This window comes from Lissotriton vulgaris, chromosome 7, assembly GCF_964263255.1.
Source record: "Lissotriton vulgaris chromosome 7, aLisVul1.2, whole genome shotgun sequence".
Lineage (NCBI taxonomy): Eukaryota > Metazoa > Chordata > Amphibia > Caudata > Salamandridae > Lissotriton > Lissotriton vulgaris.
The window spans coordinates 841,286,388-841,312,517 of NC_141695.1; the positions used below are offsets into that span (position 1 = coordinate 841,286,388).

The 26,130-nt window shown below is 43.6% G+C and overlaps 1 protein-coding gene across 1 annotated transcript in view; it reads right to left on the reverse strand.

Annotated features, from left to right (window-relative positions):
- Positions 1–26,130, reverse strand: part of FASN (fatty acid synthase) — a 132,888-nt gene that overhangs the window by 32,313 nt on the left and 74,445 nt on the right. Inside the window, exons 14-28 of the mRNA XM_086931198.1 lie at positions 22,396–22,599; positions 20,943–21,058; positions 18,218–18,393; positions 16,985–17,176; positions 16,467–16,547; positions 16,049–16,237; positions 12,677–12,856; positions 12,102–12,305; positions 10,646–10,956; positions 10,175–10,564; positions 7,829–7,996; positions 7,359–7,477; positions 5,370–5,524; positions 4,799–5,002; positions 1,366–1,516 (exon numbers count right to left, since the gene is read on the reverse strand). Coding sequence (XP_086787324.1) covers positions 1,366–1,516; positions 4,799–5,002; positions 5,370–5,524; positions 7,359–7,477; positions 7,829–7,996; positions 10,175–10,564; positions 10,646–10,956; positions 12,102–12,305; positions 12,677–12,856; positions 16,049–16,237; positions 16,467–16,547; positions 16,985–17,176; positions 18,218–18,393; positions 20,943–21,058; positions 22,396–22,599 — 2,840 coding nt within the window. The remainder of the gene's footprint in view (positions 1–1,365; positions 1,517–4,798; positions 5,003–5,369; positions 5,525–7,358; positions 7,478–7,828; positions 7,997–10,174; positions 10,565–10,645; positions 10,957–12,101; positions 12,306–12,676; positions 12,857–16,048; positions 16,238–16,466; positions 16,548–16,984; positions 17,177–18,217; positions 18,394–20,942; positions 21,059–22,395; positions 22,600–26,130) is intronic.

Here is a 26,130-nt window from a genome sequence, read left to right on the forward strand (position 1 = left end):
AATTTGCATTTTTTTTTTGCTTCATACATTGCATTTAAGGAATCCCAAAATTTGCGATTCCTTAAATGCATTTGCAAAATAAGGAATCGTAAATTTTGCGATTCCTTGTTTTGCACCAGATTTTCCTTAACCCCTTGTGTGCGACGGGAATTCCCCGCCCATGCTGACTCCGCCTTGCGCGGGCGGAGTCATGACGGAACGGTTCCGTCATCAGCACAGCTCACCCGTAGCTGATGACGGAACCGCTCCGTCATCAGCATGCAAGGGGTTAATACATACCATTTGGCTAATTCGCATTCGCAAACGAATGCAAATTTGCTTGATACATATGGCCCTAAGTGATTAGTAGATTCACCTTTGACCCCACAGCACTTGAAACACAAAAAAACAATCCTGATTCCTTCCTTTCTGAGGAAGGTGATTGATAGACGGTTGTGCTGTCATCCAGCTTGCACATTTACCATTGGATGGAAACTTTGTGGTGATTTTCAATCAGCTCTTAGGACAGGCTGCGGTATATATTATGTGGGAGAGGTGTGGAGCAGCGGCCTGAGCGGGTGACTCTGAAGCAAGGGGCTCATGGTTCGATCGCCCGCGGCAGCTCAACATTGTGTGACTCAGTGCAATAGCTAACTTAATTTCCCTGATGGCCCTCAGTGCCTGGATGCCCTTAGGGTGATAAGTGTGTGCTTTACAAATCTGGAATTATTATTATATTACAACAATGTGACTTGAAGTCCTTGCTTGGTCTTCAAGATCTCCCTGCAGCATTGAACACCATGGACCACCAGATCCTCCTACAGACATCTTAGGTCAGTAAATGTCCTTTGCTGGATCAATGCTCTCCTGGTTTGACTTTTTCATTGTGGATCACACTCATTTTGCCATCTTCTGGGAGATTGGCCAATCACAAGTCACCTTGGTATTGTCCAGGGAAGAAAATCGATTTAAATGGATAAAATTAGCACTTCCTTCCTGGGTCGCCAAGTCTGTTGACTGGAGTTAATCAGGTTTCCAGTGAAACCCAATGGTTTCTAATAGAATAAGCAGAAATAATGGCGTATTCTCCCTACGATGCTTTTGACAGATCACCACAAATAAATGTGTACCTGAACAGCTTTAGTGAAAAAATGTGACTTCACCACATATTCGAAGACCAAGATCTTGGCTTAACAGCACATGTCCAATCCACAACATCATATCTTCCTGTGTAGTCCAGACCTCTGTGGAGTTTACTGTTGTGCTCCCTTCCACCCTTGTCTATCCCTGTTTGCTTACAACCTCTTGTTCTACTTGTTTTCCAGATATTACTTTTCTGCGTAGGCATGATGAAAATCTTAATTACAAAACGTGACCCACACTCACCAATTCTCTGGGACATCCCACAGGAAACTCCGGTCTGCATCCACCACTGTTGCTAGACCTTTTGCACGAAGCAATCCCATAACCCTCTTGCCAGCTGGGTCAAGGCCTGAGAACTCAAGTCCCAGCACGCACTGCTGCAATGCTAAGTCACCTAAAAAAAAATTGTATTTGTATAAATGTCTCAGGACTTAGAAACAATACAGAACAGCAGTTAGTACCAGGATTTGCAAGCAGGGACCATTTTAGTTTTCTTTTCTGTAGCGGCTAAGTCACTTTGATCTCCAGCTTAACTTTCACTCCGTTTGTTTAAGGTATCCTTAAATTCTATTATTAGATTTGACCATATAAATTCTGCTAGCAATCCAGTCCATGCATTTCCTAAACTTTCAAATAAAAGCGGTCTCCTTATTTCGCTCAAAGGCTAAACCCCAAAGTCTAATGTCCATGCTCTAGAATCATTGATCAAAGAAACAAATTTAAAAGTCTTATCCTGTCCTTTTTTTCTGCTTTCTCTTGGTTAAACAAATTAATATTATTTTAGGTCTTGCTTTATAAGAATCAAGATACCAGCTCATTACGTTCATATGAGTTTATGCATCTCGAACTGTGACCTCTAAAAGTGGGCACAATAGTCCAGAGATGGTCTCTAGAAATTGACCCCAAACAAGACAGAGTATTAAAGAAGAAGATCCCAGCAATTGATAAGATATACCAGAGTAACAGTAAACCTACATTTGTATGGCTAACAGAGACTATTTACACAGGTATTCCATTCATATGTAAAGCTTGAAAAAGTAACACATTTGAGGCCACACCCCTTTTTGAACTGTGTTACTATCAAAGATAGCCACAGTATCAAAAGTGATCCTCAACAAGGAGTGTGCTTAACGGTATGTTTACAGCTCTGGTTAAAAAGCAACAGCAAAAGGTTTGGCATGACCTAGTCTAAATGTTGTTTCCTGTATAAGAATGGAGGCCGCACCAATGACAACCAAAGTATAATCACAATCTTTGGTTGTTACCCATGAGAGAAACTGCATGGCATAAACTTGAGGGCAGAGAGGTCATTTTAACCAAGCACACGTCTGACCAACTTAGGGCTTACGGAAAATGTTATTTGTATTGTGTTGTATGTCAGAACATGCTTGATTCAAAGCACTAAGGGCAGGTGAAAAAGAAGAAAATAAATTCAAAATATGCAAATTGGGAACTTAATAGTCTCCCAACTCCTCGCCACTGATGTTAACATTCCAGTTCTGTTCAGAGTGAGTAATGAATGCCTTTGCACCATTCTTTTAAAGTACAATTTCATATTTAAGACTAGATATTGAAAAGAGTGACAAACATGACCTCTCCCCGTACATCTTCTAAAGTCTGCCAGTTTATGGAAAGGTTGAATTCCTGCAGAACTGGAAAAGCTAAAGAGTGATAGACCCTAATCCAAAATTCTTCCAGTGACAGGCCAGATTCACCCCAGAATTGTACAATCGTCGCGTGATTTTAGGAGACACTGGACTACAGATTAACAACTCTTTTCGTTGATTATACAGCTTCCGGATCTACCGAAACTGGGACTTGGGCACTCTTTGGTTAGAAATCTAACATTGCAATCCATGGGTAGGGAATCACCTTTGCCTCCTTGCACTAGTGCTTTTCAACGTTTGAGATAAAATCAGCTTTTCTGGAGTTGTGAGTGTGACTTACACATAGACAAATAAGGACAAGGGGCATGGAGCATGTGTGGTGCCATACACATAAATAAAGAACAAGAACAGGAAAGGAATGGGAGAATTGCCCCTGTTTCAGGAATAACGTTGAAGTAAATAAATATTTAAAAACAATGTTCAAAACCACGTAAAACTCTGTGGTGAAGCAGCTTCCGTGTTTGCTTGATTGTGTTTTAACATAAATCTGACTCTGAAACTGTGGTGCTATCAAATTAAGTGTACTCATGCTTATTTGTAGATCTGGATCTTTTGTTATTTCATTTTATTTATTGTTTTGGAATAGCGTTGGGACAACGAAGAAAGGAAATTCAAAGTGCACAGGCAGGGCCGGACTGACCGTAGTGGACACTGAGCAATCCCCCCGTACGCCGCGCGGGTGGGGGCCGGTTTTGGGCCCCTGAGGGTCGTTTTTGTTACATGGCCGTTTTTGCAGCATAGCATAGCTGCAAAATCGGCAGAAAACCGGCCCCGGCAAAGAGAGCGGTTGCACCCCCAACCCCCTGCCGGGAGGAAGGGGGGCCGAGCACTTTGCCAGGGCCGGTTTTGGTTCCCAGTCCGGCCCTGTGTACAGGGACTGAGGAGGGAGTGGAAATCAAAGTCAAAACACAACACCACATGGTGGTGAAGGTTTATGACAATATGCCTGTCAAAAGATTTCAAGCTTTAACTCAAATTTTAGCAAAGCTGCCTTCGAAGCGAACAGGCACAGTTAGGAAGTACACCACTGGCCATGGGGTCTTAATAAATATTTCTATGTAGTTAAAGAACATTTGTAACAATGCCTTGAGCATGTGTTTGCCTTCCAGCGTCCCATGCAGTACAGCTTGCAGCACGCCTTGAAGCAGTACTATCTCCAGTATACTTTCACATGTGCATGGGCTATCTGGGTGATCTCGTTTTAAATCAGGACCTCAGCATCCTCCTACGCTGGCAATAAATACCCAGCTTTATTTGAGGACATTTTGGGTGCAAGATCTGGTCTACCTGAAAACATATCAAGCCGTCGTCTGATATTCAATTAATACATGAAGCTAAATTGACCAAAAACAGAATTTCATTTTCTTAACTCTGATTTTAAACATTGTTAGGATGGAGTTTCACTTGTGATGAAGACTGAGCTTGTGCTAACACCCTCACGTAGCATGGAAACTCATTTAGGAATTAGAGGCAGATTTAGAGTTTAGCGGACAGGGTACTCAGTCACAAATATGCTGGAGTACAATATCTCTGCCAAACCGATGGCCTGCCTGGCCTATTTAGGGTCAAAAGGACAGCCAGCTTTCCATTGAGGGAGCCCATGTTGGCTCAGCTGATGGAAAACTTCCCCTCAAGGCCCAACAGATTAGAGGGCCATCAGAGGAGAGGCATTGCGCCCACCTTATTTTTCTGTTCCTTAAACTCCTGTAAAACCTGGTCGAAAAGAAAAACTAATGACCCCTGCACCAGGGAAAAAGGTTGGCGGGTGTGGGCATCAGGTTTTTGTTTTTGTTTTTCAATGACAAACTCTATGACGGCAGTTCCTATCAAGGTGCAGAAATCGCTGCTGTGCCTGCAGTGATATCTAAATTTGGCAGCCGGTAGTCCATCAGTGTGACAAACCTAATGAATGTCCTTCTCCACCCTCATAGATGGAGCACCATCTACCAAGCGCTATATCAGGTCTTTAGGATTATTTGGATGCTAGTGTGCCTATGATGGAGGCTTACCTGGGATGGCATCGGGTGGGAGCTTCCCCGTTGCTAGCATAATATCACGGAAATTCAGAGAGGCATAGTAGACTCTGCAGAGCTGTACATTGGGGTTCGTCGCTTTAAAGTGCCGCAGAGGGGAGGCTATCCATCGCAGGGATGAGAGGTCTCCCCTGGTCAGAACATTCACATATGCAAAGTCTGTTTCTTCTTCAGGGTGATCTGTAAAATAGAAATATTACAGGGAAATTAAAGGAGAACCTATGCACGTCCTGTGATGTGATTCTCCAGCCTGAACATGCCATATGATGGCAGAATTAAAGGTTACGGTACAAGGCAATTCAAAGAACAAATAAGTAATTGGCCAGGGCTGTGCAAGGATGAACGAGGGACTTGTGTAGACACAGTATGAGGGTGTTTGAGACAGCATTTGAAGAGTAAAAGGAAAGGGGAATTTAATAATTCTACAATGGGTCGTGCAAGTCCAGACACACAGGACAGTGTAGTTCATGAGCACACATGCATACCTATGTAATAATGTCAGAAGAGGAACTCTTTAACCCTTCACAACACTGCTAGATATGATTACCTTGCGGCAGCAAGATGTGACGGAAGCTTCCCCATTGGCCATCCCGGTAAACATTCATGACCAGGTCCTGGCAGAGCAGATTCTGCATCTCGACTGCATGAGGCACCAAATTTGGGAGGCTAGATGATGGCCCCAAGTTGGAAATGAAAACACATCTGCAAGGCAAAGAAAGAATACTGACGCATTGTTTCCTTAATGATGCTTAAATATTATGTGCCATTGTTACCTAACTCAATTTGTCAAACTTTGAAGGGGCACAGGCCTTACTTGGATTTTTACTTCTAACATGCGATTTACACACAGATATCTGTGAAACAACGGGAAAAAATCTTCATAAAATATAAGATTAGGGGGAAAACATTCTGACTTTTAACTGGAGGTTGTTCTTGCAAAATAAATTATATCACAAAAATACTTCTCCCTTAGGCGAAGAGAGGAGAAGGTTGGAACCTCTGCAAATATCCCACATTGCACAAAGTACAAACCTTGCAGACCTCAAGGGTGATGTTTGAAACTTCACCCACTCCTAACATAATATATTTCAGGCTGTAAAAGACTTTGGATCCCCTACTGTGGCGGAGGCCCAAGTCTATGTATTACATTATAAGCTGGGCTCGCCTTTGAAGGAGGCAGCAGATTGCTCATGCTTCAGAATGTCCCAGAAGTGGACTCGCCCTTTCCTCACTCCTTCCTGATAGGCACCCAAACCATATGTATCTCATGCCAACACAACAGCAAGAAAAATAAAATACCCCTCACTTTGTGCTATATTTCCAGTCCAGAGTGGTGAGTGAAACGTGTGAACCTGACCCTTTTAATAAGAGCCAGGCTCTGATTTGGCTCAAGGTTTACTTAAATACTCGATCCTAAAACTAACTGCGCCTTCAGGTGGTGTCTGTCTGCCACCCACACTCTAACCTCATGCACCAAGAATCAAAGACAAAGCATTCTCTTTTGATGTAAAACCTGAGAGGGAAGGAGATACCCATCTGGTGGCTAAATTGCACAATGTAAAACCATAAACCTGGAATCAAACCCATCTTCCCTACTAGACTAAAATTGTATGAGCCTAGGCATCTGTTTTATTACAAAATGTTGTCTTGTGTTTGATTTAATAAACTATAATGATGTTCCAAGTATAATAACAACCTATGTCGCCAAGTGGTCCCACATGTTTTTAAGTTCATGTTTGAAACTACCACTTCTGATAAATGCCTCTCAATCCAGTGATATCTGATGCACTGAGGTAAAACATTTCTGCCCGTTAATGAAATACACTTTTTTGAATTCTGAAGATAATTTATCATCATTTTACATCTTTGTGGCACAATGTCTTCAAAATGAATGTGTTCCTAAAGATTGGTGGTGCAGGACACCTTGTTCACTTTTTTCCTTTACCTTAGTAAGCATGTAAATAAATATTTGCCTCTTTAGCAGCTTTCTGAATGTTAGTATTCTGTCAAGTAAACAGTAGTCCAGTGCTGCTGTTCACAAGGGGCCGCATGTGAAGACCAGGTGGGCCGCATGCGGTCTTCGGGCCGCACTTGGAGTATCCATAGTCTAGAACATCCAGCCTTTGGACTTTTTTTTCAAACCCCTGCACATTCTCCTGATCTTCTCATGTCTAGATCATTACTCTGCTTCTTCTTGACATTCTTACGTTTCTTTCTCTCTCAATATTTTGCTCTGTTCTTTATGTCGGTGTCCTCTGCACTCTTGCTCTTCATACCATATAATTGTTAGCAATTCAAAACACCCATATATATGCTTGTCCTTCTTTTAGCCTAAAAGTACCTAATGGTGGAACTCACTATTTCTACTGTTGGGTGTGCCACTAACCTTTGGTCCTTCCTTGCTATTCACAGATCTCAGTTGTAAATCCCACTAATTAGTTCCCTAAATAAATTCAATACAAATTCAAACATCACTTCACTTCATGTAGGTTTACCATAAATGCCAGTGGCCAGTGTGCGCAACTATCTTGCTTACCTGACCCTATGACCTCCAGGCTCCTGTCGCAAGCAGTTGACCATCCCCACAATCCCAGAGTCACCACGTGAGGTTACAGTCAGCCAGAGAGGGTGTTCTGAGGAATCTGCTAGCACAGCCTGCAAGAGATGTCCCATTGGAACCGGTTAGAGAAGACACTCCTTCTTTACAACCAAAGCCTGCCTCGGATGGAAGTCATGGGTACAGCCAGTCACATTCTCCCACTCTCCTGTCCCTCGTGATACCACACCTACCATTCCAATTCACAACAGACAGTGCTCTCTTTGCAGACTTTCACACTTCTTTTTTGTGACATGCCCTCTACAGACCTTTCCTCTCAATGACCTTTATACCCCGCCTCCCACTGAGCCATGGCCTGAACTGATTGACTGGATGAGTCCTATTGGGATGTGGCCGCAGGAGTGATCATGCATTAAATTTAGGGGTCTCAGTAGAATATAGATGCTTACCTTCAGTGTTTCCACCCAGTGGTAGTCAGTCTGGTCAACAGGCAGAAAGATGGGTGTCTTGTCTGGGGCAGCTTGCCGGCGGCACAAGAAGAGAACTGAGCCATAGAATGACGTCTTCATGGAAACCAGGTTCAGAGATGCTAGATGAAATAACTCCTTCCACTCCGCCTATCAAGCAAACGGCAAGAGAAACATTATGGCTACATGGTTCAATAAAAGGTGACCAAACAGCTGCTTCGCCTGTGCCTTCTGTACCAAGAGTGGGTAAAAGGAAAATGGGGCAAGACCAAGCAACTTCTTTTACTTTCAAAGGCAAGGTTATAGATGTGCTTTGTGGATAAAACCCACTCTCTGTGACACATATGAGAACTACAAGACTATTGCCTTTCTTGGCTAGCCCTCAGTAGCACATGAAAATGCAGTAGTATCCCAACTTAACCACTTCTTGGAACAATGCCCTGGACACATTCTCGTTGTAGGTATAGCACAGAAATGTTACAATGTAAGTGTTTTGACACAACCATGACATAGACCAGTTACAGCACCTCGACCAAACAAATCCTCCTTGACTTTTGTGCTGCTTTCAATGTGGTCACTTGTAAAAAGTCTATGGAAAGCCACCAACACCAGAAACCTTGTCTTGGCTGATTCAACTCCTTATTAAGTAACCATTACAACAACAAAAGATGATGGGTGGAACACCTACAAAAGCTTCTGCCACTTTGAGATACTTTAGCCACATTCCATGCCATTGTTTTTTTATCCATTCTAGCATTCAACATTTGCAGCAACCACATAAGATGGTATTTGTAAAGCGCAAACTAATCACCCCTAAGGGTCTCAAGGTGTTGGGGTCCATCGGGGAGAATAAGTGAGCTATTGAGTCACATGGTGCTGAGCTGATCGGCCTCTGGCGCTGGGAATCGAACCGTGAGCCCTGCACTCCGGAGTGTGCCACACCTCTACCATGCAAATCAGTTTTGGTCCTGCTCCAATAGGAACAGTTCGGCCCAAAATGTCTCACCAAGTCCCTCTGAGCAGCAACACAAACAGCTTTATTGTGGTTCATTGTTGACGTGCGGCTTGCATCCTATGGTGACGTGCGGCTTGCATCCTATGGTGACGTGCTGCTTGCATCCTATGGTGCAGTAAGCGCAGGAGCCACTTAGCACCCATCACCTTTTGCTGTTTTAGAATAATCATCGCTAGCAAGTAAAACCACAGGCCTTTCTCTCAAAGTCTTTTCTCCAGCTCCACCCCTCCCCCTACCTCTTAAATATGTTCATGCACACTCTGATGCCTCACTTCTCAGGGACCAAGGACAAGGATTCCACCAGCATCTACATCTTTTTAACAAACTCTCTGCAATGAGGATGACTGGATCCAAGACACTCCTTCCGTAATACTCTTCCTCTTTCATCCAAACTCCAGAAACAGATGACACCAGCAGTGGCCCTCACTGGCTCCCAGACCTACACCCTGCAGTAAGAATAGATCACTGTATTCATGCTAAGAGGAACAGTATGCCGAGCAGTCTATGCACATTTGATCAACACACTTTCTGAAGTTTACTATGTGTCTCTCTGAGCCGGGCTTCGGGCTATCTATTCTATTACTGCCACATATATGTCTTCCTAGTTACTGGGCAGTGTTGAAGTTCTTGATTTTGAAAGTTCACAAAGGGGACTGACATTGCAGTGCACTTTCCATAAATAATATATACATAAATATATACATGTCCAAGGAGCAAGACCTAACAATGCCTCCCATATGTCTGCAAATGCAAATGTGGAGAGGAGCGCCAAGGGTCAGTGATGGTAAGAAAAGACAGAAGAATTCCTCTCATGTTCTGACAGGATTAGTAAGGAAAGAAGCATTATAAAGATGATTCATGGAGACCTATGAAAAGGGAGGAGAGGGGAATCATTGGCGAGTGGCTCAAAGAAGCCAGATGAAATCCGCCCTCCCTTTCATTCAGTCAAGGGAAAGGAGGGTACAAACAGTGAGAATGACTGTTAGTATTGGTATTTTCCACAAGTACCGCACACAATCTACTACTACTGTTGCAAGCAAGCATACACTCTATTGCTATAGTTCCCTATTTTTGCTACATTTTATACACTTCCCTTGTTCCCACTTCCGTTTGGATCACACTCCTACTTCTCTGCTTCCAGAATAAAAACACACATTCCTAATGTTGCCCGTTCCAGAACAGAACATGCATTCCTGATGTATAGGGGTGTCTACCTTGTTTCTTTGCTACTCATCTTGGACCTCCATTCATACAGACTCTAGGATGCTGTGAGAAAAAAATTCTTTATACAGTCGATTTAAGCCAGATCTTACCTGTGTAAGGAGGCCCGGCTTCTGTTGAACATCTTGCGTTGTGAGGAAAGCAACCGCTTCGCCCAGGGTTTCTCCCCTGAGGAGCGTGTGGAGCAGGACAAACCCTCCCTCTTTCACTGCCGCCGCCATGTTGGAGAGGTTCTCGGGAGGGTTCTGGAGTAGGTTCACTGAGCAGTTGCACACCAACAGGTCTGCATTACTCAGATTAGTTGGAGCGGCACTTGCAGGGTCCCACTGAATAATGGACACTCCTGCTGCACTGAGCTGGTCCTCACTTGCCGACAGGGTGTCTACTGAGAGGTCTGTGGCACTATAATCTAACTGCAACATGGGCTGTGTGTTCAAAAGAGATGGAATGCGAGTGAACATGCGACCGTCTCCTGCCAATACCTGCAAGATGAAGGAAAGCGGTCAGGACAAGGAGTGACTCTGGGACACATTATTTGAAGAGAACACATGGCCTCAACCCACCTCCACAATCTTCATTTTAGAAACAGACGTGTTCTCCAGCGCAATATCCACACAACTTTTGAGCTGTGGAGCGTCCAGCAGCCCCGCCAAGAGCGGATCCTCTTGGAGGAGCCCCATCTGGTGAGTCACCATTTTCTCCAGCTCAGAGTGCAGGTTTCCATTGAATTCCAGATGGCAAACCTGGGTGAGAAGATGTAGAAGGCCTTTCTCTGTGCTGTCAGTCGCTGGAGCAGTGTATGCACCATTGAGTCCTGGGATCGCCAAGCTGACACCATGCTGCTTTACTTTCACCTGTAGCTCCTGAATCCGGGCTAAAGGTGAAAACAAAGCATTTTATGATCACAAAGTATGTCAACGAACTAATAATAATAATGTGTTGCACATTCTGGGCAGATGCCACATTCCACAAAGGCTGATCTCCTTGAAATCCCACCATTGTACTCTCTGATGCTGTTGGCCCATAGCTAGAGGGTTTAGGGATTGCCCTTTAGAGAAATGTATTTCTGAAAAACCATCTACATCAAGAAAATCTACTACACCGATCTCTCCAAGCTCTCAGACAAAAGCAAGCATATCCAAAGACTGCACATGTGGAGGGTGATTGATTTGTAAATTCGAGGATATAGGCTACTGCACAGTGGGAGCATACAGATACAAGAGCATATGGGCCCTACCAGCCTAGATAACCCAGTAAGGTCTGAGCAACTTCAAATACAGGTCTCCTCTCTGCAGTCTGTGTCTACAAGATTTGTGTTTACATGAGGGATAGCTATATTGCCTAGAGTCTATGCTTAAAATGTCTGTGCACTGGGAATTCCTGGGGTACAAAAGGACAGGGTCAGCACAGTCTGCATGGCAAGTGGAAGAGCTTCGCTACACTAGACGTAAGCCTGTGAAGCTGATGTTCAGCGATGCTGCCTAAGAACTCACCATGCACAATTTTTGAGGTACAAAGGAAAGGTAAATTGTAAGAACAGTGCACCTGCTGACTGTATGACAGAATATCATGGTAAAAATATTGAACCAGAAAAATATTGTAGCCAACATATCGATTACCACTATTTTTTTGGCAGTAAGTACATATAGGTGAGAGTAGCTTTACTATACTTAACTCCACATCTACGTACCTCGAAGATGTTCATATTGTGATGACACATATATATTGAGTGAAGAATAGTAAATGTATTCTTACCTGTATATACTTACCTTCAAGAAATTTGGCCACAATATTTTTGCAGGTTAATATTAAAATCTCGACTTTCTGATTAGAAAAGCCAACTGCCAAGATGCAGGCATTAGCTGGCGAATTGTTCACAGAGAAAAAAGAATACATTAAGGCTACTGATGTGGTCTGCCAATTTTCATCCTCAGTTCGCCTTCAGCAGACAAGAAATAAATCTCCAGGGATGGATTGGCTAATGGGGGCAGAGTGCAGAATCGCTGTACTGATGCTGACCTTTGCAGAGGGTCAGGAAGCTTTGGAGCCGGGAGTCAGAGGCCAGGCACTCCTCCTCGAAGTAGGGAATGAAGATGAATTTCTCCAAGGTGGGAGCAGTCTGCTGTTGCTGGCGTCGGGGGGCTACTGTGGCATGCAGTCCTGCGATCTGGACCCCTCCTGCTACGATGTTGTCCAAGCAACGATTAACAACCACTTTCACAGCTGCAAAAGGAAGGTCAGAGATGAGGTGTATGGAACGAGCAACAAATATACAATTCTCATCTCAACACTGTTTGAGTGAGGGCTGCCACTGGTTGCCAGCACCAGGGGCAACATTTTAAAAGAAAGTATTCCGCCCCCTAACCAGTTAGCTCAGGGGGTGCTAACGGTCCACAGTTTAAGGGGCACAATATTTTTATTTAAAAATTTGCGCTTGGGGCAACCGCCCATGTGGACGTTCCACGCTACGCCACTGCTGCCATCCAAGAGAACAGGAGACTTCATAAATAATACAAGAGAAAAGCAGCCTACATGGGCTCAAGGGAAGGACATTTCTTAGGGCTATGCTCAAAGTGGAGCCCTCAAGACTTTACCTTGTTTACCGTCGCCGTGCTCGCAAACCCATTCTTGGTGTGAGGTGGTATCAATACACACAGAGCGAATCCTTGTAGGTAACCGCAGGCTGCGACCTGCCAGTCCAACCACAATCATCTGTAGCATGGTGTCGAGGAAAGTCACCCAGTTCCCGTCCCACAACAGCTTTCCCTTGTCCCCTGTGGAGGAGAAGGACAGAAGATACTTAAAATCACATCACACTCTGCAGCCCGGTACCCTTTATAAACTCCTGTGCTTGGTATACACCATACCCCGAATAGTTCTTCTCAGAGTAGTTTAAAAACATGTGAGCATTAACATTTTGAAATTTCAAAACAGACCCGGGTAACACTAACTGGAAACCCACAATCTAATACATTTAAATTATATTGTCAAACAATGACCCTGAGAATAACTTATTTTTCTACAGCCTTTTTATCAAGGAGTAGGGAGTTAGTGGGCACACTATAATCTGTAACAGACCCAGGCCTCTCAAAGCAATGCTTGATCTGCGTATGTGACAACTTCAGGGTCCCTACAATATTTGACACAAATGAGGAGAAGCTGGACAGATTCCTAGCAGTAGGAATACCTTACAGAGCACTGCACCCAGAAAAGGAACACCACATCACCTCTGAGCAATATCAAATCTGCACAAGGGACTGAGCTCCATCCACTGCTTGGTGCACCAGTCACCCAGAATGACGATCAGGTTAACATCAGTGAAAACACCCTAAAAAACTCAACACACCTACAGCGGAAACACCCGGTCACACCGAAGTAAAAATTGACCTCACCGCTGGACAGCAAGCCCTAGAAAAGAGGACCGCTTCCTGCTAGTGGACTTAATATTGAAGAACCCCGTCAAGCAAGGTCAGTCCCGCTCATGCGACTCAGCCCTGCTCAGGGCTCAGTTCCTGGAACAAATCCCCTTCTACTGCCTGGTTCACCAGCTACAGGGACATAATACAGGCCCCTGCAGCTGCTACAGTGCAGGGCTACAGGGCAGGGTGGGCCCCAATGGGCCTCAACCCTCTAGGGGGCCCTCAACCATTCAACGGGGACCCATTCAGCCCACGTTCAATGAATATCTGTGAGACACGGACGATTCTAGGTCAACTAATGTAGAAGCGCTTAGTAATCTGCCAGCATAACCAGACCTGCTCCGAGACTAAAACGTGCCCCCTGACCAGGATTCCAGCTACCTGGAAAGCATGGATAGATGGTTTTCTCCTACTTAACGTTCTTCTGTGAAAGTTACAGGGACTCCTTGTCTGAGTGTTTAAAACAAAGATGGAGATGACTCCCGTTTATGCTATTGGGGCTTGAAAAGAGCCACGCACCAAAGACCTTGCAAAACAGGCAACCACAACATTTGCCCTTTTACCACTCCTTGCCTTAATTGGTCAAAAAAGGATCCTAGATAGGGCCCTTTATAATGATATTGATGTAAACAAAGTTGTCTCTGACAAAATGCAGGATAGTATGACAGATACAATAGGAAGCACTAAGAGTGCAGTCCCCTGGGAGGCCCTGAGGGGTGTCATTCATAGCTGCTACACTAAGTGATTAGAAGCATCAAAATTAATAATAAATCATTAAAAAACTAAGCAACAAAATAACAAGCGTCATGCTAGACCCAGCGAACAATTAACCCCTTCGATGCTGATGACGAGCTCAGCTCGTCATCAGCCACGGGGGGCGTGTGCGGATGACGAGCTGAGCTCGTCATCTTACGCGGCTTTTAGAAAAAAGCTGCGTAGGGGAAAAATAACCGCCGCAGCGATGCGGTTAAGAACTAATAACAAACAGCTCTCGATCAAATCAAAACTGTTAAATCTCGTGTTCTAATTTGTCAAACCAGCAAGTGTCTATATGGTAAACTAGCATACCATTTCACCTGCCAAAACATAATCACGGTCACAGAGGGCCAGTGGTACCATCAAAAAGACATTGCCAGACTGGAAATGAAGGGTTACACACAGACACAATTAGAATATAAATCTTTTCAAGCTATGCAACCAGGATCTGGAACATAGTTCTACCACAGATCAGAGTGTCTCGCTCATTGCAGAAAAGAGCTGAAAATGCACCTATTCTGGAACTGTTGTTGACCAACGTCATAGCTCCACTTGCTAGTGCGGCTGCACTTAGATACCAACACCCAATATGTAAACTATTGTGAATCATTCCGACTACTATGAACAGATCCTGAATCATCACCGGTAATGCAACTGGTGCTATGTAAAGCGCTCTGATACCCGATTCGGGTCAAGTTTGCGCTATATAAAACTCTGTAAAAAGAAATCACCTCTTCACTGTATATGGTGTTCTGTTGATTTCCAGTTACTGCAGATGGGGACTCTGTAAGCTCAAATTAACAACAATTGCGGTGGAATCTGTGGTGCATTGTTGGTTTCAGGGGAAACATCAGGAGTCACCTTGAGATCGTAACCTCTTTTTTGAAGAAAAACAACTGTGTCCGAGCCCGGTGCAGCATGCAAATCTACAGCACTGTAGGCTGCTATTTTCCTTATAGATTCTTTGCAATGTGGGTCGCTGAAACACTTACATGCTTTGCATTGAGGAGCAAAGGCGTGATACCTGGTCTGAAGGACAAGGTACGTGTAAGCTGAAGTTACTTGTAGGCCAAAGGAAGAGTAGGTCATGCTCATATAAGGAAAAGTGAAACTACCGGTGCCAGCCTGCTTAATGCAGTAGGGTGAAATTGAAGAACTGACAAGTAACCCTGTTAAATTGGAGCTATCTTACATCTATGATTCAACCAGAAGAGCCAAAGTGAGCAACTGTGTCCTCTGTAACCTTCATTTTAATGTTTTTACAACATTGTATTTTTTTAAATTGTTATTAAACAGTACTTGTACCTGGGAGAAATATTTAAATGTGTGTCTGTCTTAACATAGCTGTCAAGAGTCATGTGACACATTCAGGCAATCCGTGCATTTTAGCTAACAACACTCTGCATTATCGGATTTACAGATGCATTTATAATGTTGTAAGCATGGATTTAAAAGTGCATGGAAAGTGCTGCTGGTTGAAAAGCCACCACTGGAAAAAGTCTTCACACATGGCTTACCTAATAGATTTAATTAAAAACATCTACAATATGAAAATAAGAAATACACACACAGAGTTCACAATGATGTACTCAGGTTCATTTTTTGTCCATAAACCAGGAACTTAAATGCTTTCACTGTCCATTAGGCAGAGTTCCCAACTTACTCCCCGGATGTCAACTTTATTCCTAATGACTTTAATAACTTATTCGCTCTTCATAGATTGTGATGGTCTTTAGCAACCAGCCTGTACACCTACCACCACTCCTCATTGTACCTTCTTTATGAGCCTACCTGTGTTGTTGGACTCTAAAATTCCCTGGAATGTTGGTCCATAGTCGTAACCTCTAAGTCGCAGCTCCTTGTAAATGTCTTTGTCCGTGAGTTGGAATTGAGACCCATTGCCAGAAAATGTGTCCTGTGAGGAACTAAGCTGGTTACGGAAGTTGTTTAATGCAGTTTCTTCCAGGAGGCAGATTTTACCTAATAAAAGAATAAACAAAAAAGTTAGATTGCAAGTGACTCACAACTTGTTACGTTTGCTTACAAATATGTGTACAGCGCATTACTACCATGTTTATGGTCATATAGTGCTTTTGCTGTCTGGGCACCCATTACATTTCTAGGGTTCTCGTTGTCAAGGTGGAATTATGGACATTGTTGTGGTAGGAGATACCCCACGCACTGCCTCTAAATAGATATCACTACGTACCACTCACAGCCAGGTTTCCTCCTTCAGAGACCTCAAATTGGCTCGATGCTGGCATTAACCGGACCTCAAGCTGGACAGAACCTGTCGAGAGATTGGACCTTCGATTAGACCTAAAAGAGCAGTATCTCTATTTTTCGTGTAGTGCACTGCTTTCTCTTTTACACCTCACTCACAATCCTAAACCTACTTACCTCCTGTCATCATCATCATCATCACTCTTCCACCAGTGTCCTCTCGTCCATCTTCTCTTTCTCTCCATTAACCTCAGATACTCGCACTCAATTTACATTTTTGTGTAAATATCACAGTTTCATCTCTACTTATTTCTTCACCTCCTTATATATTGCACACTCATCTAAACTTTGTCATTGTGACACTGACTCCCAGCTAAGCATTTTTTCTATCATCTCTCCTTCACTCACACCTCTATGTCGCTCACTCCCATATCTGCGGTTGTGAATGGTGTCACACCTATCAGTTCTCAAAGTACATCCTCCTGAACCATGGTTCCGACTCACCTGCTTTAGGAAGGATTGTTGCACGATGGATGGTAACATCCTCAAACATGATGGGAGTTGATTCCATGACTACACCCAGGCTCCGGGCCAGGGTCCGCCATGCTAACACCAGGTACCCAGTTGCTGGGTAAAGTAATCTCCCATCAATGCAGTGCCCAATAAGAAAGTAATCAGGTGAATCCGGGGAGATATCTGTAGATTTAATAAATGCAAAATCCTATTGAAAAATCAGAATACACTGTCTCTAAAACCAAGGCATGCTCCTCTGAAGAGGAGATACTTGTATCTTCCAGTAGCAAATTACCCCCACCACTCAAATTCAAGCATTCACCTTAATACCAGGCAATCATACTCCAATCACCCAAGCTACCCATCACCCAAAGAGGTAGTACTCCTCTTCCTTTCACTCACAGACCTAGCAATCCCACTCCCTTCCTCACACTCTTAGCTCTCAGTTGCCCGCTGTTTAATTTAGCACTTTCCTCCCATCATCTATGCACTAACCCTTCCATCATACAATCGGCCAAACCTTTAGCACTCACCTTCCCACTTCTAGCGCTCAACTACTTTTAACTTCAACTCGAAGCACACAGGCTTTCATACCTCAGACTCAATCTCTGAGTTTCCTGCCCTCAGACTCTATGCCCTGTGCATACATCACTCGAACTCCTGGAATGGGGCATCCCTTCTCTCAAGCTCCAATAACAAATTATTTAACTGTTGAGATTCAAGCACTCCAATCCCTGGAAGGTAATGTGGACTCACACATCTCTCTAATCCATGGGCCCTTCAGGGGCCTAGTGATAGGCTTCTCATCCCTGGGGCTCCAAGTGCTACCCTTACTCAGAATTCCTTGAATCTCCCATCCGTTAGACTCAAGTCCTGTTCCACCAAACCATCAGGCTAAAGAGCAGGATCGTCCATCCCTTAGACTGAACACGCTACATGTCTGATCACTCAAACCCCAGCGTTCACACTCACACTGGGTCTCCCATCACTACAAGTCCAATCACTGGGCTTCAGGCTGTAAGCACTGAGATCTCCCATTTCTAGCCTATCTTTATGCAAGGCCAGGTATATGAACCCAGTTGATGCACCCTGATAACACAGACTCATGTAGGATTCCGCAGTCCCCGAGTCTTTTTATACACATTGCAGCTTTGACCCTGATGCGGGGCTTCGGTGCTTTTTAAAAATTATTATTATTACAATCAGGGTTCCTCAGATACGTACCAATATTAAAAACAGAGGCTGAGTTAGATCCCCCAGAGCCTGCCGGGAAATCCTCAGGTTTTGGGACATCCCAGATCTGACTGTGATCCCAAGTGATAAAGGGAGAGATGAGAGGAGTTCCTACTGGCGCAGGATATTCAACAGGCGGAAACAGGTTATTAGAGTCGAGATTTATCCTAAAAAGACACAAAGAGAGACAGGTGTTAGCAACAGACACCTTGAAATTATTCTAAGCCCCCGCTGGCTTGCATCTAGAAGAAACATGTGGGATGAGCTGTAAAGATGAGATACAATGTACATATAATTCGCTCTGTGCTTGCCTACCTGCTGCCCATGGTCTGCTTCAGGGTTTAAATACAAAAACAACAGTTGATGGACAGAATGCAAAACAATGTCATACATTCACCCCAGTACAGAGATCTGGGCCTAAATCCATCGTTTTTTTGCACTCCACACCACCCCAGTTCAGACATGGCCATATGCAAATCAGTCTTGACCCTGTGCTTCATGGGAGCAGTCCAGCCCGAACTGCCAAGCCATTTCTTTCCTGGACCGGAATCAAGCATCCTAGGACAATTTTCTGGCTATCAGCCGTCTTCAGCCAGGATAGCTTGACTCCAGTGGTGTTTAAATAAACACTTTGCAAATTTCAATGATATTCGGGTTTGTCCTAGAAATTCACAGTCTAAAACAATACTTTTTTGTAATAAAAAGGATTCAAAGGCACCTCTTTCCAGAAGAAACAGGATCCAGGTTATCAAATACCGTTATCTATAGAAGATTGTCTAGTAAAGCCTAAGTACATATATTAAGGCCCATCCTACATAATCCATAAAAATGCTAGACCTCAAGCTAGATGCTCAGGGATACAGGACCACTTTAAGCATCGACCTAATGGAATATGTTAATTGATGCTGAACGACTTAGTCACATATCGCCTATCCGTCCAGCACAAAGACATCAAGGTGATCACGGACAAGGACCTCTCCATTGATTTTTGGGAAGCAATGATCCCATGCTCAACATTCAGACACAAAAGACTATTTCAACACCTCTGTCTAACCCTTTCTCTATGTCCTCGGACAATTGTCTACAATTCATGCTGAAAATAAACCTGCATCTCTTAATATCCTTTCATGTAGGTTTGTACCTACTTGGTATGGGGCTAAGTTTGTGTTTCAGAAATACCATCAATAAAATAATGAAAACAAACTTTGCTCTTATTACCAATGTAATAATCTTCTGATTCTAATTTTGTGATGTATCTGGATTACAATGAAATGGCAATAAAAAAGGGTTTTTTTTTTAACTTGGTCAAGCAGTCATGGTGTCTGATAATTCAACACAAGTTACAAACACAAGTGATGGCTGCCAGAAAACACACTCCAGTAAATACTAGCATGTGATAGTACTGCCTAATAGCACCACTGGTGGTCTCCCCGCTCTAGGTGATCTGTCTGCCTGGCACAAATCCCTACCTTTCATGAATGAAACTGTGAACCTATTCATATAGATTTCTACATGCAGAATCTGTGGTTATCTCAAACCTCACTCCAGTAGATTTGCAATTATAAATGGCTTAACTCACATTTTGTGCACATAAAAACAGCAACCCATCCAATTCATAATGTTTACAACAGTGTGCCTTGGCCCTGATTGATGGAAGTGATGTTGTAATCTTTACAAACAATTGTTAAAACACATGAAATCTAATTTTTATCTAGGGATCACTTAAGGCTCATCGTGTAGATGAAACACTTGTATTGAAAGACGAATAAGGAGCACATTATATTGTATTGATTAACCTTTCCCGGAGTAAAGTCTATAAGGCCAAGGTCCTTCTAATCTTACGTTTGGATTTGTCTATATGGGTGAATAGTGGCTGTAATCAATATATTGTGCATCTGCCAGTTTGACACTAAGCTACTGGAGTGTGGATACTTAGCAACTATTCACATTGGGCCCAAAGTACATTCATAGCTTGTTTGTTATATTTGTATGTTGAACAGGGAAATGATGCCAAGTAATTCAAAAATATCTGAACCACAAGGGGTGTCGACTGCTTTTCTTCAGATAACTTAATATGAAAGGATCTATTTTAGATAGTGTGGTGGCAGGAATTATCCTATAAAATAGTGGGTTACCAGAAAATAAAGTAAAAACTCAGTTATCTATGGAAATCTCTATGTTACGTAAAACTTGTAAACATCATTTTTATGTTGTGGATATTGCAATAGGTAAAGTTGTATAAATAATTTAAGCATCTTCCGAACTGTAAAATGTAGTCATCTGGTGTAAAGTAGCAGGAACGGGGGTCCTCTTTTGCTAGGTATAGACCTTAAGAAAAGAAGATGTGTTGCAGAAAATTGTAAGAGGACTGTGAGGCAGCCTCAACAAGATAATGTTTTTTGTTTTATGGTTTTCTTTTGTGTGTTTTGGAACTGTCCATGCTTCTACTATAACAACATTTAATGAAATTGAGGTTAAAAGGAGTGGTATTGTCAAACTAAATTAGGTTATAGTACTGTGAAAGGGTGGTGTGAAGCAATATATAAATGCAAGTCATTAATACTTCATAAGTTTAGTTGTATTAGTAACACAATTGTGCAGATTATAATAATAAAACAATGTATTACCAATGTTACAATAGTGGAAACATTCATTGTGCTTTTGTAATTTTGAAAAACCTTAGGATCATGTGAAGGTGACTTTAGAATACACTCACCCCTGTGAGTAAATCTTCCCTATGTGTGTGAGTAAGAACTCCAGGTTGTTGGGATGACCTCTCTTCATCAGAGGTAGAATCGTGCATGACGGCTTCAGGCTCCTCCGCAGGACGGCCTAGAAAAGAAAAGCTCACAAGTTGATAATCAGCGTTTATTGGAACTGAGTGTAAATCTCCAATCCTCTGCAACCCCTACATTTCTTTTGATTCTTATCAGTATTGTTGTATGTTGATGAGGTTGTCTCCCCAATTTCAAAAGCCACACCCCCGCTATTGTTAAGGATCTGTGGATATCACCTAGTAAGTGCTCTCTGAGTCGAGAAAGCATACGGATATTGTTTACAGTTCTTGTGCTAAGTTCTTCAGACAGCTCAATGCTTTGTGCCCGCCTTTCACATTTGCCTTTAAGGTCTGCAGGGTGCCAACAGTGCTGCATCCAATTTCATTTGTTAAATTGATAGTTAGAGCAGGAAGCTCTGTGAACGGCCAGGGGTGTATGTGACATATAATCTTCAGTTTGGGATTTATGATTGCTGTAGCAACACAACACACAGACACCTCACTGAATGGCAAGGCTAGACTGCACTAAGGATCCTAGAGAAAGCTGTTATTTCCCCTATTAAACCGTAGAGTGGAGTTAGCCAGCTCAAAAGTTCCCCGTCTTGTCTGCAGGGTCCCGCCCAGTTCAGTCTATGAAATTCCCAGGTTACCAAATCCTGCCCCTCAGTGTCCCTGTCAATGATATCTGATTCTGGAAGAACAATGTATTTTAACTCTCTTGCAAGAGCTGACCAGATAGTTATCCAAAGGGTTCCAAAAATACCAGAAGGACTCTGCCAGTTAGACTCTCAGCAGGGGTTTTGCAACTCTCTCCGGACTGGGTCTTCCTTTTCACGGTCAAGGATATTCTTTTGCCAAAATGCCAGAGGTAGCTGAAGTGGCATTAGCCACCATGACTACACCACAGGTGTGACCCTTTGTCCCACTCTTAGCCTCTAACCAGCCACCTATTTGCTGCTCATAGCCTGAGGCAAGTAGTAGAAGGACCGACCAGAATATGGCCTGAAAGTATCAGTAAGCCATGAGGGCCCTCTGACCTTGCGCTGAGGATCTCACATCCACCGACACTAAGAGCGTGTATTCCTCTGAATTGAAATGGAGTAACTGACTTAATAGCGTCAACAATTTTAAATAGCTCAACACACAACTCGCTAAATACATATGACATCGCTGATGGTAGCTAGTACATTCAGTCCTTTGGAGTGGAAGTTGTGTGAAAGAGTCTCATGTGTCAAAGCTTCTTCAGGCCAGTGGCTAATACACTATACCTCAAAGCACAACAAAATGGTGACATGTACAGAGGTTATTCGAAACAGTGTGTGGAACAACATATTTCACCAAGGCTAGCCAGTAATCGCATATGTTCCCAAGCTTGATTCATATGTAGTAGTACCTGCAGCAGAGCATGAGGGGCGATCTCCACCACCACCGCGTTGTCAGGGATCTGCACCAGGCCCTCTTGGAACAGCACCGGGCTCACCAGGTTGTTGACATGGTACTCCGCAGATGAGAACTGAGCCAGCTCACTGTCCCTCTGCGACTCTGGGATGGAGGTGCTGATCCACCGAGGAGAGCGCGGCTTTGGACTCCGAATTACCTACAACACACAACAAGAATACAATAAAATCCAGCTTCTCCCTTCAGGAGCCCTCAGGACATCTCAAAACTGTACATGGTGCACAGCAGTTTAGTGTGGAACTGCAATTTACCACACGCACAGCACACCGTGAAGTAACCTGCACTGTCTGCTCAGCAAGGGATAGAGTCCAACAACTGCACCTTACCAGACACACACATCAGAGGGTACAGTCTAGCGTTGTTTGTATCTCCTGCACATCGAAGAGTAAAGCGTTATGCTGCCCTGCACCACCTGATGCTTCGGTGGGAGCAGGGGAAGGGTTGTTAAGACAGGTTGCTGCACACAGACACTCTCCTCAAAATATCACATAGGGTTTGGAGATTGCAGACAGATGCTGATTTTGACGATGCTGATGAGCAATAGTGATGGATCATGTTGTTCTTCCCATCACTCACAGACTTGTAACCAAAGTCTCAGGTCTCAGACTTTCTAGTAACCCAGAAATGTCATTCTTATCTCTTGATGCTTGTTCATTACCGATCCCTCGCTTCAACCCACCTAAGAAAGCACCAGTTTCAGTGTTTACTTGCAGCAGGTGAAATGAGCCACAATATCCGAAATGTATAGCCCCTGGAAAGCTCCTTTCCTGCCTATGGAGGAATCCATCAACAGTTGTTTTGTGGTCCTTAATAAGGGAGTGTTCGGACGGGGATGGACATACGCCTCTGCCCTAAGTGAGCCTGCGTACGAGTCTCTGGAATGTTTTGCATTTCTGGTATGTCCCCAGCACACATGATCCTCATGCATAACTGTGCTGTGGACTCCAGGGTACGATACAATGACCTAAAGTGGATGTATGTGGCCTGGAGGGGTTCACCAAGCATGCCTTCAGTTATGAGCCTGGCTATTGTCAGCTAAGCCGACAATAAGGAACTGGCCGTTGTGGCTGCATGCATTCATTCCTAGTTACAGAACAGGCCTTGTTACCAGGTGCCTGCATGGGTGAAAGGCCCGCTGGCCTTGCCATGTTAAAGGGCCTGTGCTACATCACTGTACGCGTGAAGATACTGTCAGTAAGGGTGCATGAGTCCATGCTTCAGAGTGCAACAAAAGGACTATGTGTGGAATGTTGTTCTACGGACACAGTGAGTTCCATCTTGGGCCTCTGTTTAAAGTGGATAGAGTAATGCCTTCCAGACGTACATCTCAGAAACATCTGTAAATCTCCAGAATGTGAGGAGTAGGAACATTGTGACAAAGTCAGCTCTTGAAAAGCAGTAGCAGCAGCATCTGGCGGGTGAATCAAGACCTTTTGATCCTGACAGCAGCACTGCATTAGTTTAGATGAGAGTTGTTAGGACTTGAGACAGTAATCTCTTTTGTAATATAGGGCTGATCTTTTCACCCAGGGTGTGCCGTTTGGCCAGCTTAAGAAGTGACCTATAATAAAACTTTGTTGGTCCAGCGCCCAAATAGCCATTCATGTGAACGGTGTGCTCTAAAAATGATCCCTATAATTTCTATCTAGATTCTGTAATGGAGGGTGATGGAGGTGCCCTCAAAGAAGAAGACCACCCAGAATAACTGACAACAAGATTATAGAAGCTGTGTCCAGGGCAGCTCTGCCGCTCACTGTGCTAACTGTTGATGTCCTGCCTATCGTGTGTCCAGCATGGAAGACCCGCTCATCTTTGGCCAGTGCAGTTGTGAAGCTTCTTGTGTGTCCAGCATGTCTGAACCACTCATTGTGTCTCAGTGTCACGCACGGCATGTCAGGGTGGCCGGATAATATGCTTTGTGTGACCAAAATGACTCAGAGCCTAGTGTCTTGAGGAAGCAATCCATGTTGATTACTTATGACAGGCAGCCCCATCTTAAACTCATACTGAACCATAGGCATCATTTTGTTCCGACTCGCTTCAGACTGGACATTTTCCATCATCTCCCCAGTTGTTTCGTTATGAATGATTGTTCCCCCTCATTAATGTGATCTTGAGTCTTCTGACTACTATGCCTCTAGTGCTCTTATGTATAATGATATACCAATCAGAGGAAGCGCTATATTTTGCCATTTCATATTTCACAATGCCCCCCAGCATATTTGTTTTTACAAACCTTGTCCGCAATGGAGATTTGTTGCAGTATGTGAAGCTTTCTTTGGGCTGTGTATTGTGTCAGAAAGACTTTTAATTATCTGTAATGGTGTCTGAAGGGCTCGGGCTGTACAAAGCCAGAGAGACTTTTAAACAACTATTGTGCTGTACAATGGGTGACATGGTGTCTGGTCACAAAAAGGCTATTTAATCTTGTCTAATTGTTTTAGCGTATCCACTAAGCTTGATATTTCTTTTATGTATAACGTTTTTAATCAATTCATATGTGCTGTATTTGTGCTTTTATGATTTTAATGGAAATGGAATAAAGCTTTACTGACTTTACTTGACTCAGAGCCACGTCTACATGTCTAACCCACCATGCTGATGTGTGCTAATTCTGACCTTTGACCCCTCTCCTGGGTCTTGATGGAACTAAAATATATATATATAAAACACACGTCCCGGGGTGCAGCTCGCCACTCGTGTGGTAGACAGGTTTTCTGGAGCCTTGTTGTCACTTACTGGACGCTATCCTACACTCTCTAGCTAAGACTGCTGCCCTCCATGGCACCTGTACAGGTGCCTAGGAAGGAGGGTGTGGCCAATCAGGAGAAACCATACTAAGCCCTCACATTCAGAGACATACGCGCTCCTATAAGACTCACGCCAACGATGCAGGTAACAGATGTGCTCCACCAGACAAAGCCTTCTGAAGGGGAGGGGTAAGAAATTGCAAAAAAAATGGCAGACTGAACATTTACAAGACTGGTCAAAGAACTTATTCAAGGAGGGGAAAGATGCTAACACGCTTTTTTTTATTGAGTTTTCCAAATTAAAAAACAATAGAGAAAAATTATAAAGAGCAGAACAATACAGTGGAGCAATACAGGTGAGAATATAGTACAATTTCGTACACAGCAGCGTGTCCAAATGCTGACATAGCTGGTCCGATACAACACCAGGCATAGGTCTGAACACTAATAATTTTCGCAGATTAACAATTAATGAATACATTGAGGTTGAAGAAAGAAAAAGGTACACATAGTTCGGTAGTGGTTTTACATGTTCCCAGGTTCTGTGGACACAGGCTGGTCCTGAACCGGGGTACCGTTGCCATCCCGCGCTGCCAAGAGGTAGTTTTGAAACGGTAGCCAAATGTCTACAGGCCGAGAGGCCGGTGGCTGCAACTGTGCATACATGTCACTAGTGGTGTTACAATAGGTAATACTATGAAGCCATGCATTAAGTATGGGAGCCTGTGGGCAAACCCATTTAAGGGCTATTTCTCGCTTAGCAAGAAGGAGCGCTGTGGCAACAAAGCGGGGCTTGGACTTGGAAAGATCATGAACATAACCTACCAATGCTATAAGCGGTGATGGCGCAATCTCGGCCTCCACCATCTTAGATAGCTCTTGAGAAATGGACTTCCAATAGTCCTCTATTCTAGTGAATG